Here is a 16,905-nt window from a genome sequence, read left to right on the forward strand (position 1 = left end):
TATTTATGTGGCCAAGAGCTACTGAAAAAGCATTTGTTACTTGTAGCAATGGGAAGAAAGCAGATGGAATACCTGGGAGGGGCTGTGGTTTAACTAGGCTCCTATAATGATTAGGAATTTAGAGGAGTCAGATAAGCTCAGTTTCAGTACCGATTCTGCCACTCATGTTGCAATATTGATTTATTTCTGAGTCTCAGGTTCTTCATTTGAGAATGGGGCTAATAACGCCAACTTTGTAGGGCTGGGCATATTCACATGTAAAGGATGTGACATTTGTAAAATATACTTATTCATAAAAAGTTAATTCTTTGCTGCTTTATGAAGTAATATGAATTTAAGGACTGAAGGAGCAAAGAGAATACAATTGGTTCAGTATTATCTGGGATTACCTGACATTTTAGTGGGGTCTAGGATAAAGGCTATCCTGTGAAGAAAAGCTAAAAACAGTCAAGTTTTCATAAAGACTAGAGGTCCTTAGACAAACAAATTTAATGTCATAGTGGCAGGAGTGTCTAGGTATAACAATGGAAAATTTGGTATCAAGAAGAACACCTCTCAGGTCCCAGGGAAAGTGAATATACTTGATGACCAACAGGACATTAGTAGCAGTATCAGGAATCATCCTTGGAAATTTAAGTGAGATAATCTAGGATAAATAAAAGGCACTATTATTCCACACAGTAGCTTATAAGACTCATTACTCTTTTAATATGGTATAGGTGGGAAAAAATAGTGGATGTATAAGCTCAGGTCTGACATTCAGTAAAATATGGCTTTCAAGTGACAATGAGACATATGGATCTAGAGCTCAGAGGGTAAATCTGGAGTATGGAGATAAATTTAGGAGTTATTGTCATAAGTATCCGAAGCAATAGAAAATGAAATAGCTCATACAAGAATATAAAGTAAGATACAAAGAAGGGCTTGAATAAGTCTAATATCTAGTGGCCTGGTATTAGAGAATAAACCTACAGAGAGAAATGAGGAATTGCAACCCAAAAAGGAATGAGAAAAATCAAATATGGTGTCTGAAATGTTAAGGAAAAATAGTGCTTTAAGGAAGAGGTAGCACAAGAGATACAATCAGTTATTAAATGGAATAAGGTAGTTTTATATGCGTGAACTTGAAAGACTATCAATGATTTTAGGCAAAGAAGTTACAGATGTGAAATCCATGGTCAAGCAATTTTTTTCAAATCATAATTCTACTACGTATTAGTGGAGTGCTTGTTATTTCACCTTTTTCATTTGAAAAATTTAAGTAACAGCTTACTCAAAAGAGCCATATAATAATTAAATGAGATGACTGTAACACTTTGCCAAACATAAGCTTCAATAAATCTTAGTGATGATGATGGTGAAGATAAACATAGTTTTAAAATTTTAAAATCTTTTCCAAATTAGCACAACTCCATTTTTGAAAAGATACAATTCACATATTCTGAAAGGATAAAGGTATGTTACTAACAGTGGTGACCTCTCGGAAATGAGGGAGAGGACCATCACTTTATACTCTGTATATCTTAGATTATCTGCATTTTTTTCAATAAGCATGTGCTGCTTTTGTAATTTTAGCTAGTAATATTTTTTAAAAATCACTTACCTTTCTTATTTGTCTTTGTCTCCTTTATTGATTTGGAATACTCGGATGTCTTTGCTTGACAGAATGTTCTAAAACGGATGTAGCACACTGACTTTTCAAAGAGGAGCTTCTGAATCTTAAACTGAAGTGAACTAGAAGAAACACTGTGAGAAGAACTGGCCTGGAGTATGGACAGCTGAGTGGTAAAAGGTGGGCAAGTATAAACTAATGAATGACAAGTGAATAGCAATAAAACACAGAGAATCTACGCTAATTTTTTAGTAATAGATTTTTTTTAAAGTTTGGTAAAATACATATAGCATAAAATTTGCCATTTTAATCATTTTTAGTATATAGTTCTGTGGTATTAAGTACAGTCAGACTGCTGTGCAAGCATCACTAGCATCCCTTTCCAGAGCTTTTTCGTTTTCCCCACCTGAAATGCTGTCCTTTACAACATGAACTCCCCGCTCCCTTCTCCCAGCCTCCAGGAACCACTCTACCACTTTCTGTCTCTTTAAAGTCAACTATGCTATCCATTCTATGTACATATTGGTTTTTGCCTATTGTATATACATATACAAAATGTATGTATATTTTGTTTATTTATCCACTGAGGGGCACTTGAGTTGTTTCTACCTTTTGGCCACTGTAATAAGGCTGCTACAAACATAGGCATACAAATATCTCTTTGAATCCTTGCTTTCAGTTTATTTGGGTATCTATCCAGAAGTGGAATTGCTAGACTATGTGGTAATAATCCTATGTTTTGTTTTGAAGAAACATCATTTATTTTTCACAGTTGATACACCATTTTACATTCCCATCAGCAATGTACAGGAGTTCTAATTTCCCTACATCCTCACCAATACTTTTTAAAAAACTTTTTTTATAATAGCCATCCCAAAGGGAAAGGGATTAGTGTGGTTTCAGGGCTTTCCTGGTAGCTCAGTTGGTAAAGAATCCGCCTGCAATGGAGGAGACCCTGGTTCAATCCCTGGGTCAGGAAGATCCCCTGCAGAAGGGTTAGGCTGCCCACTCCAGTATTCTTGGGCTTCCCTGCTGGCTCAGACGGTAAAGAATCCACCTGCAATGAGGAGATCTGGGTTCCATCCCTGGGCTGGGAAGATCCCCTGGAGGAGGGCATGGCAACCCATTCCAGTTTTCTTGCCTGGAGAATCCCAGGGACAGAGGAGCCTGGTGGGCTACAGTTCAAGGGGTCACAAGGAGTCAGAACACAACTGAGCGACTAAGCACAGTGATTTCAACTTGCATTCCCCTAATGATGTTGAATTAATGATTGCTTCCTAGGTAGGCTATCCACTCCAGTATTCTTGGGCTTCCCTTGTGGCTCAGCTGGTAAAGAATCCGCCTGTAATGCAGGAGACCTGAACTGGGAAGATCCCCTGGAGAAGGAAAAGGCTACCCACTCGTTTTCTGGCCTGGAGAATTCCATGGACTGTATAGTCCATGGGGTTGCAAAGAGTCGGACAGGATTGAGCAACTTTCACTTTCTCTTTCCCAGGTGGCTCAGTGGTATAAAGAATCTGCCTGTCAATGGAGGAGACACAGGTTCAATCCCTGGGTTGGGAAGATTCCTTGGAGGAAGAAATGGCAACCTATTCTAGTATTCATGTCTGGAAAATCTCATGGACAGAGCAGCCTGGTGGACTACAGTCATTAGCATGGTAAAGAGCTGGACACAACGGCTGAGTGATTGAACAATGATGTCGAGCATCTTTTCATGTGCTTATTGGTCACTTGTATAACTTCTTTGGAGAATGTCTATTCATGTCCTTGGTCAATTTTTTAATCAGGTTGTTTTTTGTTGTTGTTGAGTGTAGTTCTTTATACACTCTAAGTATCAATCCTTTATCAGATACATGATTTGCAATTATCTTCCCACTTTCCTTGGGTTGCCTTTCACTCTGTTGATAGTGTCTTTTGATGCACAAAAGTTTTAATTTTGATGAAGTCCAACTTATTAATTTTCTTCTTGCTGTCTGTGCTTTTGGTGTCATAGCTAAGAAAGTGAAAGTGAAGGTCACTCACTTGTGTCCGTCTCTTTGTGACCCCATACAGTCCATGGAATTCTCCAGGCCAGAAAACTGGAATGGGTAGCCTTTTCCTTCTCCAGGGGATCTTCCCAACCCAGGGACTGAACCCAGGTCTCCCACACTGCAGGCAAATTCTTTACCAGCTGAGCCACAAGGGAAGCCCAAGAATACTGGAGTGGGTAGCCTATCCCTTCTCCAGCAGATCTTCCTGACCCAGGAGTCAAACGGGGGTCTCCTGCATTGCAGGCGGATTCTTTAACAACTGAGCTAAAAGGGAAGCCAATAGCTAAGAACCCTCTCCCAAATCCAATGTCATGAAGCCTTTCCCCTATGATTTCTTCTAAGAGCTTTACAGTATTGGCTCTTGTATTTAGGTCTTTGATCAGGTTTAGGTTGATCTGTATATAGTGAAAGGTAAGGGTCCAACCCATGAACACAGATTTTCCCTCAAATGTTCATTTAAAAAAAAAAATATATTATTATTATTTTTGAGTATACCATGTAGCTTGTGAAATCTCAGTTCCCTGAGCTGGGACTGGACCTGGGCTATGACAGTGAAAGCTTGGAATCCTACCTATTAGGCCACCAGGGAACTCCCTCTTTTTAAAATTTCTTTCAGCAACATTTTGTAGTTTTCAGTGTATAAGTCTGTTGCCTACCTGGTTAAGTCGATTCCCAAGTATATTATTCATTTTGATACTATTGTAAATTGAATTTTCTTAATTTCCTTTTCAGCTTGTTTAATGTTAATGTATAGCAATGCAGTTGATTTTTGTGTGTTTATTTTATATCTTACAACTTTGCTGAATTTATTACTTCTAACAGTTTAATGGAACCTTTAGGGTTTTCTATACATGGGATCCAGAAATCGGCAGAGATGATTTTTCTTTTCCCTTTCCAATTTAGATATTTTTCTTGCCTGACTGCTTTGGATAGGGCTTACAGTGCTATGTTGCATAAAAGTAGTGGAAGTATACATCTTTGTCTTGTTCCTTATCCGAGAAAAATAAAGCTTTCAGTCTTTCACCATGGAGTATTATGTTAGATGTGGTTTTCTCACACATAGCCTTTATTTTTTTTTTTAACTGTGGTTATTTAGGGCCTGAAGCAAGTGGCTGGCTGTTCGCTAGAAGCCAATGGTTTTCTTTCCTTTTTTAAAAAAACAATTTATTTATTTTAGTTGGAGGCTAATTACTTTACAATATTGTAATGGTTTTTCCATACATTGACATGAATCAGCTATGAGTGTACATGTGTTCCCCATCCTGAACATCCCCTCCCACCTCTGTCCCCATCCCATCCCTCTGGGTCATTCCAGTGTACCAGCCCTGAGCACCCTGACTCATGCATCGAACCTGGACTGGCAATTTGTTTCATATATGATAATATACATATTTCAATGCTATTCTCTCAGATCATCCCACCCTTGCCTTCTCCCACAGAGTCCAAAAGACTGTTCTATATATGTGTCTCTTTTGCTGTCTTGCATATAGGGTTATCGTTACCATCTTTCTAAATTCCATATATATGTGTTAGTAAATTGTATTGGTGTTTTTCTTTCTGGCTTACTTCACTCTGTATAATAGGCTCCAGTTTCATCCACCTCATTAGAACTGATGCAAATGTATTCTTTTTAATGGCTGAGTAATATTCCACTGTGTGTATGTACCACAGCTTTCTTATCCATTCGTCTGCTGATGGGCATCTAGGTTGTTTCCATATCCTGGCTATTATAAACAGTCACACATAACCTTTAATATATTGTAATAGCTCCATAAAGTCTGTTTGTTGAGTGTTTTTACATTAAAAAAAAAAAAGGTGTTGAATTTTGTAAATTCTTCTGCATCAATTGAGATGATCCTGTGCTTCTGTCCCCCTCGTCATTCTGTTAGAGTGGTGTATAACATTCACTGATTTGACCATTCTTGCACTACAGGAATAAGGTGTATAATTGGTTAAGGTGTATAATCCTTTTAACACACTGTTGAGTTTGGTTTGCTAGTATTTTGTTGAGGATTTCTGCATCACTGTTGATAAGGGATATCAGCCTATAGTTTTCTTGTAGTGCCTTTGTCTGGCTTTGAATTAGAGTAATGCTGGCATCATAGAATTGAGTTAGGAAGTATTCTATCTTGATCAATTTTTTGGAAGAGTGTGAGAAGGACTGGTGTTAATTCTTTGATTGTTTGGTAGAAATCACCAGTGAAGCCATTAAGTCCTGGGCTTTCTTTGTTGTAAACTTTTTGGTAACTGCTTCAATTTCTTTACTAGGTATTGGCCTATTCAGATTTTCTAGCTTTGCATCCCATTTTGTTACTGATGTCACTGATTACACCTTTATATATTGTAAACCCATTAATATAGACTTAAAATTATCTTCATATGTTTGTGTTCTAAATATGGCTATAGAAAATAAAAAGCAGAGCGACAAATCAAAATTATAATAATACTGATATTTATATTTGTCTATTATTCACCTTTCCCAAAGGGTTCTGTATTTTCACTTGGCTTCAAATTATTCTCTAGTACCTTTTCACTTCAACTTGGACATTCCTTAGCACTTCTTATAGGTCAGGTCTAGGGGTAATGAACTCCTTCCACTTTTGTTTGTCTAGGAATATTTTAATGTCTCCCTCAGTTTTGCCAGATATAAAATTCTTGGTTAATAGTTGTTTTTTGCCCCCTCTTTAATACTTAAAATACAACACAGCATTGCCCTCTGGTCTGCAAGCTTTTGGTTGAGAAATCCACTGACAGCCTTATTGGGGCTTCCTTGTACACGAGTCCCCTTCCTCCTGCTGCTTTCCAGATTCTATATCTTTCTTTTTTTAAAAAATTTTATTATTATTATTTTTTTCAGATTCTATATCTGCCTTTCAACAGTTTGATTACAATTTGTCTTGATGTAGGGCTCTTTAGATTTACCTTACATGAAGTCTGTTGAGCTATATATATATATATAGTTCCTTAAATTTGAGCTTTATTTAATAAACTATTTCTTCAAGAGAATCTCTCTCTTCTTCTCCCATAGTGCATATTGCTGCACTTGATAGTGTCCTGTAATTCCCTTAAGCTTTGCTAACTTTTATTTTTTTTTTTCTTTCTGTTCCTCGGATTCCAATCTTTCAAATGACCTGTCTTTCAGCTCACTGATTCTTTTCTCTGCTTGTTCAAGTATATTCTTGAACCTCTAGGGTAAAATTTTTATTTTCTCATTTTGTTCATATTATTGCTTTCCTGATTTACTTTAGCTCTTTGAGTCTGTCTTACTTTAGCTCTTTGAGCATGTTTACAACAATTCTTTGAAAGTCTCCGTCTAGTAAATCTGATGCATATATTTCTTCAGGGGCTGTTTCTGCCAATTTATTTTTTTCCTTTGAAAAGGTCACATTCTCATTTTTTTGAATGCTTTGCTATGGCTGAAAACTGTGTGTTTGAACAGTCACTCTCCAAGCCTGCAACTTTGTGTGGATGATCTTTACTAATTAGCAGGTCCTTTAACCTTGACATTAGTCCAGGGTAAAGGTTTAAGGTTTTCTCAAGTATTTTCTGGGTGTGTATCCTGTTTGGTTCTCTGTTTGTGATTTTTTCCCTCTTGACTTTTCCTGGCTGTTTGGAGGTGTCTTCTCAGGGCCTCAGATGTTCCATTATATTCCTTTTCCCACATCTCTTGCACCACGTGTTCACTGCAATCCCCTCCCCACAGTTTCCATGTTATGATGCCCACCACTGCTTTCCCCAGTTGCCAGTTCCTGAGACCTAAACTATGCAGTCAGTCATTCCCAATTCCAAGCTTCAATTCAGATTAAGACAGAAAACAGTCCTTTGGGGAGTCCACAGACTGACCAGGATGTTTCAAAAATGTTCCACTTTGCTTCTTCCTTTCTTCCCTCCTGAGGGAATCAGGAACTGGGCTGCTTCCTTCCAAATGCACCATGCCATACTGGGGAGGTGGGTCAAGGGGGAGTAAAATGCTGTTAAATTTTCTCTATTTTCAATGTAGGTTTTTCTTGACTAAGTGTTCACTTTGTTGCCATACATCACTGACTGATTTCCAGAATTCCTAAACAAATTTTTTCAGTCTGTTTAATTGATGTTTTTGTGGAAAATCAGGGGATTGGACTTCCTACTTTGTTACCTTGCTGATGTCACTCAACAGACCAATTTATTTTAAGCTATGTTCCGAAGCACAGCCAAGCTCACTCAGAGTACAGCTCCTGGGGCCTTTTCAGAAGGCCAGGCAACTTCTCCAAGGTTATTTTCTTGCTTCCCTTCTTCCTTTGCTCTATTCTCTTTCTCCTTAGTACCTCCTTCCCCTATCACTCCAAGTATCACTCTACAAAGTTGATTCCTAAATTTGTATTTTCAATTGTTACTTTACTTCAAAGATCTGTAACTCAATAGTCTGCTGATAATTTTCCCCAATGATCTTCTAATTCTTGAACTCAAAATACCAGATAAAACCAAATAACTTCCTTTATCAAAATCAGCATTCTCTTTTCCTGTGCCTGCATTATCAATCTTCCATTTATCCAAGTTAAAAATCTTGGAAGTGACATTTGTTCTTATCTTTTCATACTACAAGCTTGAGAATGTGTATATATCTTATTACTAAAGATTATGAATAGGGAATATCTTAACTTGATTGAACTTTTCAAAGTTCAATCTCACTTCTGAGAGTAGACAGATAAGGCGAAATTAGTGACTTACACTTGGTACATATGAGTCTATAATTTTAAAAAATAAATGCTCCATAAAATAAAATACAAAAAATGTCAAAAGGATGTATAAGTGTTTTCTCACAAAAATGTTTTAGAAAAATGTTAATTTTTTAAGAAAGGAACGAATGAGATCAAATTTCTAAACTCTTATTTCATTGTACTATAGAGAATGTAATGGCCAATAAAATTGAATTTCAGCAAGTCTAGCATCTTCCATTAAAATGGGAATAATTATGTTGTCTCCTAATAATTATAGATGCCTCTGTAACCCCCTCATATGAAGCTGTCTAGTGTTATATCAAACAGGGATTGGGCAATGGAGTTAGATTCAGGAGAACAAAAAGCTAAGTCACTTGCTTCATTATTGCCACTATGGGCCATTATTTCTTTAAACTTAAGCAAAAAGCCATTCACAAGGCATTTTAATTATACCAGTCTCTTCTCAAAACAGTTATCTTCCAAGATACTAATCATTTTCTTACGTTCAGGAATTTTTGCTCTTCCCTTCACATCTCTCTAAATGTTCTTAAATCTACCACCATTCTAGGAGAAGTGCTCTAGTCTTAATTTAAGAGTTTCCTGAATTCCTCAATCTCATTCCAGCTATCCACTTTCATGACTCATTATGAAAACAGAAGATACTAAACATCAATCTTTGCTCACTGACAATAATCCATCCTTTGAACTCACATTCTTCTACTCCTGCTGTATCTGTCCTCTCACTTCATGAACACTTCATCCATAAACCCTCTTTTTGTTCTTAGTCTTAAACTCTTCCTGGATTAGCTTCTTTCTGATTTTAGCTTTCATCTCAAAGCATATAACTTCACTTGCTTTTGTATGTACTTTTTGGTCACCTAACCAAAAATTCTTTTACTTTATTCTACAATCTCTTAATCTTGGATCTAGCCATCCAATTACTTCTACATCAAGAAAGCTGCTGAAAGAATAACCAGCAAACACAGCAAACAAAAATTCATGATAAAGGCTGGATGCCACATTTTTCTTCTTTCACTTAACTGAAGCTTTCAAGTCTTTATTATCACTTTCAGACTATCTTAAAATCCTAAAATCATTTCACTCTGTAGATGATCCTGTATTTCACAGCAAAAAAATGGACTCTCATAAGAAAATCTACTTTTTTTGACTTTTTAAATTGAATAAATTTGACATATAATAATATGTAAGTTTAAGGTGAATAGTGAGTTACTTTGATACATTTATTTTGTAATATGATTGCTGTAGTCATACTTAACACATTAAATAATTATACTATAATATTACTGTTTATATTCATTATAACATGCATTAGATCTCCATGGCTTATTTATTACTTGTTATAAATCTAAACACCACCAATCTTCTCTGCCTCTCTCCATCTCCCAAGTAAACACCGTTTTACTGTTTTTTACAGGATTGACTTTTTTGGATTCCAGATATAAGTAATACATGATAATCCCTTTAAACTTTCTGCCATCTCCACTTCTTACATACAAACTTATTTTCATTTGCAGCTATTTTTCTCTCTTGTGCCCTCAGTTCTCAGAGGAATGGGTGTTTCTTCATGTTCAGAGTAAGCTCCTTAACCTCTTTCTGAATCTCTAGCAATCGCCTGGCTGGCCATGTTTCCGTCCTCTTCCTCTTTTCTTCAAATATCCCTTCACTCTACATGCTGTAATTTGGAAATGTACACACTCAGGGCTATAATGAAATTGTTGTTCTATAATCTATATCCATAATCTCCAATTCAGGACATTTTCACCTGTATGTCCCAGAGGTAACCAAACAATTGCCATTCATTTTTCTTTAGTAAACTGAAACGTAATATTCAGTTCAGTTCAGTCACTCAGTTGTGTCTGACTCTCTGCGACCCCATGGACTGTAGCATGCCAGGCTTCGCTGTCCATCACCAACTCCTGGAGCTTACTCAAACTCATGTCCATTGACTCATTGATGCCATCCAACCATCTCATCCTCTGTCGTCCCCTTCTCCTCCCACCTTCAATCTTTCCCAGCGTCAGGCTCTTTTCCAATGAGTCAGTTCTTTGCATCAGGTGGCCAAAGTATTGGAGTTTCAGCTTCAGCATCAGTCCTTCCAATGCATATTCCGGACTGATTTCCTCTAGGATGGACTGGTTTGATCTCCTTGCTGTCCAAGGGACTCTCAAGAGTCTTCTCCAACACCACAGTTTAAAAGAATCAATTCTTTGGCGCTCAGCTTTCTTTATAGTCCAAATCTCACATCCATACATCAGTTCAGTTCAGTTCAGTTGCTCAGTCGGGTCATGACTCCTGGAAAAACCGTAGCTTTGACTAGATGGACCTTTGTTGGCAAAGGAATGTCTCTGCTTTTTAATATGTTGTCTAGGTTGGTCATAACTTTTCTTTCAAGGAGCAAGCGTCTTTTAATTTCATGGCTGCAGTCACCATCTGCAGTGATTCTGGACCCCCCAAATAAAGTCTGTCGCTGTTTCCATTGTTTCCCCATCTATTTGCCATGAACTGATGGGACCAGTTGCCATGATCTTAAGTTTTCTGAATATTCTAAGAAATCCAGAGTTTTAAGTCAACTTTTTCACTCTCCTCTTTCACTTTCATCAAGAGGCTCTTTAGTTCTTCTTTGCTTATTGCCATAAGGGTGGTGTCATCTGCATATCTGAGGCTATTGATATTTCTCCTGGCAATCTTGATTTCAGCTTGTGCTTCTTCCAGTGCAGCATTTCTCATGATGTATGTAATATATGTATATTAATAGGTAGGCTTCTCCAATGGCTCAGGGGTAAAGAATCTGCCTGCAACGCAGGAGACACAGGAGATGAAGGTTCAATCCCTGGGTTGGGAAAATCCCTTGGAGAAGGAAATGGCAACCTGATCCAGTATTCTTGCCTGGAAAACTCCATGGACAGTGGAGCCTGGCAGGCTATAGTTTAAAGGGTCATCGGACATGACTAAGCACACAGGCATGGCATATTAACAGGTATATAATTATATATTTATATATAATAAAGTGCAAATTGATGGTTGCCACTTATTTTTATACTCCTGATCTTAGACCACTGCTTAGCACCAATATGCTTGTTGAGCCAATTCCACACTACTCTCTATCCTATCTATCCTCTATCCCACTGTCAGGAAGACTTTTCTAAAGCACATATTAAGTCCTTCAATATATTTTGAATGAGTAACAATACAGTACAAAACTACTTGGTTATAATCATCATGATAAGGCCCTAATCTATCTTCATAGCTTCTTTTCCTGTACTGCCCTCACTTCTGAGTTTTTACTATATATATTTCTCTCCCTGCTTTCAGGATCCATCTTCCCTAATCTACCCAGTTCCTCCTAATCTTGACTCAAGGGTTGGGCTTAGTGGTAGGCTTATGACCTGATCCTCCCAGAGTGAGTTAAGTGCCTCTTCACTGTGCTCACATGTTATCCTGTACAGATCTCTACTATAGCACTTAGCATGCTATAGTAATAACTATTGATCTTTTTTACTTATTGAAAGTCCTTAAGGACATAAACCATATTTTATTTCAGTATTCTCAGAACCTTATTAAGAGCTCAGTACATAGCAGACACTCAATGTTTCTTAAATTAGTATGTCTAGAGTTTAACATTTTTTCTTCTCCTATTTTTGAGAATCATAAACAATATTTCCCTTTCCCCTCTCTAGGATAAGTGCCATAGTGAATAAAGGTTTCTTCCATGGCAGAGATTAAATTATAAGAGTCTTCAGTTGCTTACTACTGGCCAGAACAGAAAGATCGGGAAATAGATAAATACCTGTCTCTGTCTTATCGCAAGAATATCTCAATATTCCTACTCCCTAATTCTGTATTTCCCAGTGTTCCTAGAACAGGCACAGCATTGTTGAAGTTTCTTAATGAACCTAATGAGAAAAGAATAGTAAAAGCTGCGAATTTTTGTTACTCTCTTTAAAAACTGATTATGCCTTATACATGAATTGGAAAGGAAAACAAATCCAAATTCTAAACTTCACTTCAATAATCGAGAAAGTGTCATTATCCTATCTCTGTTTCTCTTATGCACCCCTACTGAAGATCTCTAGACCATTAAGTTTACCTAAATAACAATAAGTTTAGTAAATCAACATGAGAATCACACACACAAAAAGATAATTTTTGAGAAATGGAGTGCAGCAGGTATAACACCAGTTTTACAGTAGATGTATCAAATAGAAAGGAGAAAGGGAATTGTGTATTCCTATACTTATGAAGGAAACTAAGAACTGCATGACTAGCATATTTCTTAAGACTTCACAACACCATAGACTAGTAAAAAAAAATTTTTTTTTAATTGAGGGAACCAACATAAGATCCTCTACTTTCAACAGCCTGACAGGAATAATTTAACATAGCAGGCCTTAAGTTATTTATCTTCAGAAAGGCCTATTTGCAAGGCTGGCCCCTTGACTGGCAGCTGGGAATGTAATCTTCAAAAACATTTCTTAAGTGATAAGATTCTAAGTGCTGTGCCAACCTACTTAGACTACCATGAGATTTATGGTGAATAACTACTTTCCCTCTGACACAGGGTGCCTATGTAACCAACCCTTAAAAATAGCCCAAGCTCGTGAGTCTCAAATGGAGTTCCCCATGCCAAAGCACTGAATATAGGCTGGGTGAACTTCTGAAAGCTGGAGAGAGGGTGCACTCTGTATGACTCCTCACAGAAGGGAAAGAGTATAGGAAACCTGCACATGGATTCCTCTAGACTCCACCTGCTGTCTTTTTCCATTAATGATCTGGCTGTGTATTTTTACTAGTCTCTGTAATAAATCCTAGCTCTGAATATGACAATTTTACTAAGTCCTGTGAATCCTTTTAGAGAATCGCAGAATGTCTGGGTGTACTGGGGACTCCCAAAACACTAAGTAATGATACTAACTAAGCAACAAAAAACACAAAAACCAAAAACTCTATGATTATCATTTGACAAATGGGTATGTTAACAAAATTTTGCTCTTTATTCTGACAGTACAGAAACATAGAAACAGTATCAGAATAAAGGATAGAATTTTAAATGGAATAAATTTAGCATTATAAGAAGTTCATTACTTTATTCTTATTTTTCTCATTTTACTGTAGGTTGGTGAAAACCTTATCAAGGACCGTTAACAGACATGCCTAGGAACTACCTAACCAGTAATTTCTGCCTGGATATACCTTTCTTCCAATTTACTTTCTTTAGAAACTGAAAACAATAAGCGGAAATTTGATGTGAACAGGAGTATTTTAAAAAGCTGAAACTTCTGGTAAGACATTAAAGATTTCACTAAAATAATAGTTTATCTTTAACTTATAGTTACAGAATAAATTAATAACAAATTTAGTTCCATGATATTTTAAGATTTGTATCGTCTTCCAGTCAGCCAAGTAACAATATGAAACAAACAAAAAACTAGCTGAGATACTGATACTCTGACTTTTAGTTTGTCATTTTACTTAAAAATTATTCATGGAAGATAACGTACTTATTGTTCCTCAATACAATCATTTTAAAATGAATTCTTTCCATAGGTCACAATATTCTTTAAAAAGTTAGCAAATAAAAACTTCAAATTTCATCTATCAATATATCCCTGTGTTTTAGTTCCTTAAAAAGTTCTTTCTTTAGTTCTAACAACATAATATTTTCCATTGCAAAAGATTCAAATTCCATTCACCAGGATAAATAACAACTTTCAAAACTAACACCACATACCTTTTGCTGTAGTTCTTTTACTGCAGAATCTCTATCCATGCATGCCTGTCGAAAGGCTTCATAAGCTTTATTGAGTTGCTCGCCAATATTTTTATCCATTCCTCTCTGTCCTGTTGCATCACTATAAATGATGGAGTAAATGACAGATCTGGAAAATAATTGAACAATTTACATAGCTATCAAGTAGTATACATCATTTTAAAAATGTGCCTCAAAGACAGTTCTGTATTGTTTATCATGAACATTATGGGATCATGTACTATAAAGTTTTTAAAAGTATATTTATTTATTTATTTGGCCATGTCAGGTCTTAGACGCAGCACATGGGATCTTTCATTGCAGCACAGAGACTCTCTAGTCTGGGTTCCCGAGCCACAGGCTTCAGTCACTGCAGTATGTGGGCTTAGCTGCTCAGTGGCGTGTGGGATCTCAGCTCCCCAGTGAGGGACTGAACCCATGAACCCTTCATTGCAAGGTGGATTCTTAACCACTGGATCATCAAGGAAGTCCCCATATAAAACAGCTTTATGAAGGCAAAACAGTCTCATATAAAATCCTGATCATATTTTAATCCTGGAATATTGTGAAACCTTAACTTCTACAATTTTGAAATATTCTTTATGAATGTTTAAGGAGCAATTAGGGTTCCAGTTCATAAAGATGCTACTTTGCAAATGGTATTCTATAAATGCAAGTTAAAAATGGGAAAATATAAAAGGTCATTTGTTATTAATCTTTTATTATAGAAACACACAACCGGCTTAGCAATGTGAGAAGGGGTTTCTTTTTACTAAATGGACAGTTACTTCCACTTATAAGGTGAATGCTTGCTATACTGAAAATTAAGTAGATAATTAAGCAAAATTAAGTAGATAATAAATGTTTGTGGATGGAGTTCACACTGTTATCACATAGCAATTAAAATGTGTGAAAATGCTCTTATTTTAGCACAAAATCTAGGGAAAACTGCCATTGGATTGTACATTAAAAAAGAAAAATCACACCCCATCAGTCTTACCCCTCCTACTTTATATTAGTTTTCTGACTTCTCTGCTATTTCTGAACTACAGGTGATTTCCTCAGTGGAGGTAATTTAGTTTTATCATCTCAATTTGCATTATATCTTGAAAGACACTCCCTGACTCTGAGCAGAGGACCATCTATCTAATGACTGATTTTTCTTGTCAAGCTGTAAAAACCACACCATGGAGCCTTTCTCTTAATCCTCTGAAAGCCACAGAATAGACAAAGTTGTCTATCAGTCACATGGGGTTTTGGGGATACCAAATTATTTCACACCCTTTATGACTGGAAATCCTTCATAATATCAGTCTCTTTCATAACATCTTTATCTTTGAGTATACCTGCTTTCCATATTTTACGTTGATATAATTCATATAAAATAAATTCACCATTTTAAAGTATACACTTCTGTGGTTTTCTGTATTCACAATGCTGTGCAACTATCACCAAAATCTAATCATAGAACTTTTTTATCAGCACAGAAAGAAACTCTGTACCTGCTAGCAGTTAGTCCCAATTCCCATCTCCCCTGTAACCCCCGACAATCACTAATTTGCTTTCTGACCCTATGGATGTGCTTATTCTGAATATTTAGAATCATACAGTATATATGCCAGTGTGTCTGGCTTTTTTCACGAAGCATAAAATTTCCAATCTTTAAACACATTGTAGCATGTAATAGTACTTCATTGCTTTTTATGTCTGAATAATATTCCATTTTTTGGCTATACTACATTTTACTTATCCATTCCTCAATTAATGGATATTTGGGTTGTTTACACTTTTTGGTTATTTTGAATAAAGTTACAATTTGTGCATACATAACTGTGTGAACACATGTTGTCAATTCTCTTATATATATCCCTAGGACCAGAACTGCTGAGTCAGATGACAGTTACGTTTAACTTTCTGAGGAACTACCACAGACATTACAGTCATTTCCACAGAAGCTATATCATTTTATATTTTCACTAGCAATGCCCAAGAGTTCCAACTTCTCCACATTTTCACCAATAATTACTGTCCATTTAAAAATATGTTAGGATCCTATTGGGTGTGAAGTGGTACCTCAACACAGTTTTGATGTTGAGCATCTTTACAGTGCTTATTGGACATCTGAATATCTTCTTTGGAGAAATGAATAATCAAATTCTTTGCCTACCTTTCATATACATATGCATATACACATACATATATGTACATGTGTATATGTGTGTGTATGTACATCAAACGTCTAGTCAAATCCTTTGCCCACTTTATATGTGCATGTGTGTGTGTGTGTGTACACACACACACACACACACACATATGTGCCTATATGTGCATGCTGTCATTTCATTCATGTCCGACTCTTTGCAACCCCATGGACTGTAGCCTGCCAAGCTCCTCTATCCATGGAGTTCTCCTGGCAAGAATACTGGAGTGGGTTGCCATGCCCTCCCTTCTCCAGGGGATCATCCCAACCCAAGGATCGAACCTGCATCTCTACATCTCCTGCATTGGAAGCAGGGTTCCTTACCATTAGTGTCACCTGGAAAGGCATATATGCACACAGTGTGTATGTGTGTATATACATGTGCATGCATGCTCACTTCTGTCCAACTCTTTGTGACCCCTATGAACTGTAGCCTGCCAGGCTCCCCAGTCATGGAATTTACCAGACAAGAACACAGGAATGGGTTGCTATGTCCTTCATATGTGTATATATATATATACACACATGTATTTATGTATATGTACATGCATATATATAATTTCCAATATTTTCTTCCATTCTGTAGATTATCTTTTTGT

At 36.6% G+C, this 16,905-nt stretch overlaps 1 protein-coding gene across 9 annotated transcripts in view; it reads right to left on the reverse strand.

The window, feature by feature from the left end:
* Positions 1-16,905, reverse strand: part of TANK (TRAF family member associated NFKB activator) — a 95,132-nt gene that overhangs the window by 37,501 nt on the left and 40,726 nt on the right. For 6 of the 9 annotated variants that reach the window (XM_070476127.1, XM_070476126.1, XM_070476129.1 and 3 more), the window contains one exon: positions 14,089-14,236. In XM_070476127.1, the coding sequence (XP_070332228.1) occupies positions 14,089-14,187 (99 nt within the window). In that variant the 5' untranslated portion in view covers positions 14,188-14,236. Of the gene's footprint in view, positions 1-1,603; positions 1,779-14,088; positions 14,237-16,905 lie in introns of those variants that run through there. The other 3 variants (XM_070476130.1, XM_070476133.1, XM_070476132.1) reach the window with 2 other exon arrangements.

This window comes from Odocoileus virginianus, chromosome 13 (genome assembly GCF_023699985.2).
Source record: "Odocoileus virginianus isolate 20LAN1187 ecotype Illinois chromosome 13, Ovbor_1.2, whole genome shotgun sequence".
NCBI classification, from domain to species: Eukaryota; Metazoa; Chordata; class Mammalia; order Artiodactyla; family Cervidae; genus Odocoileus; species Odocoileus virginianus.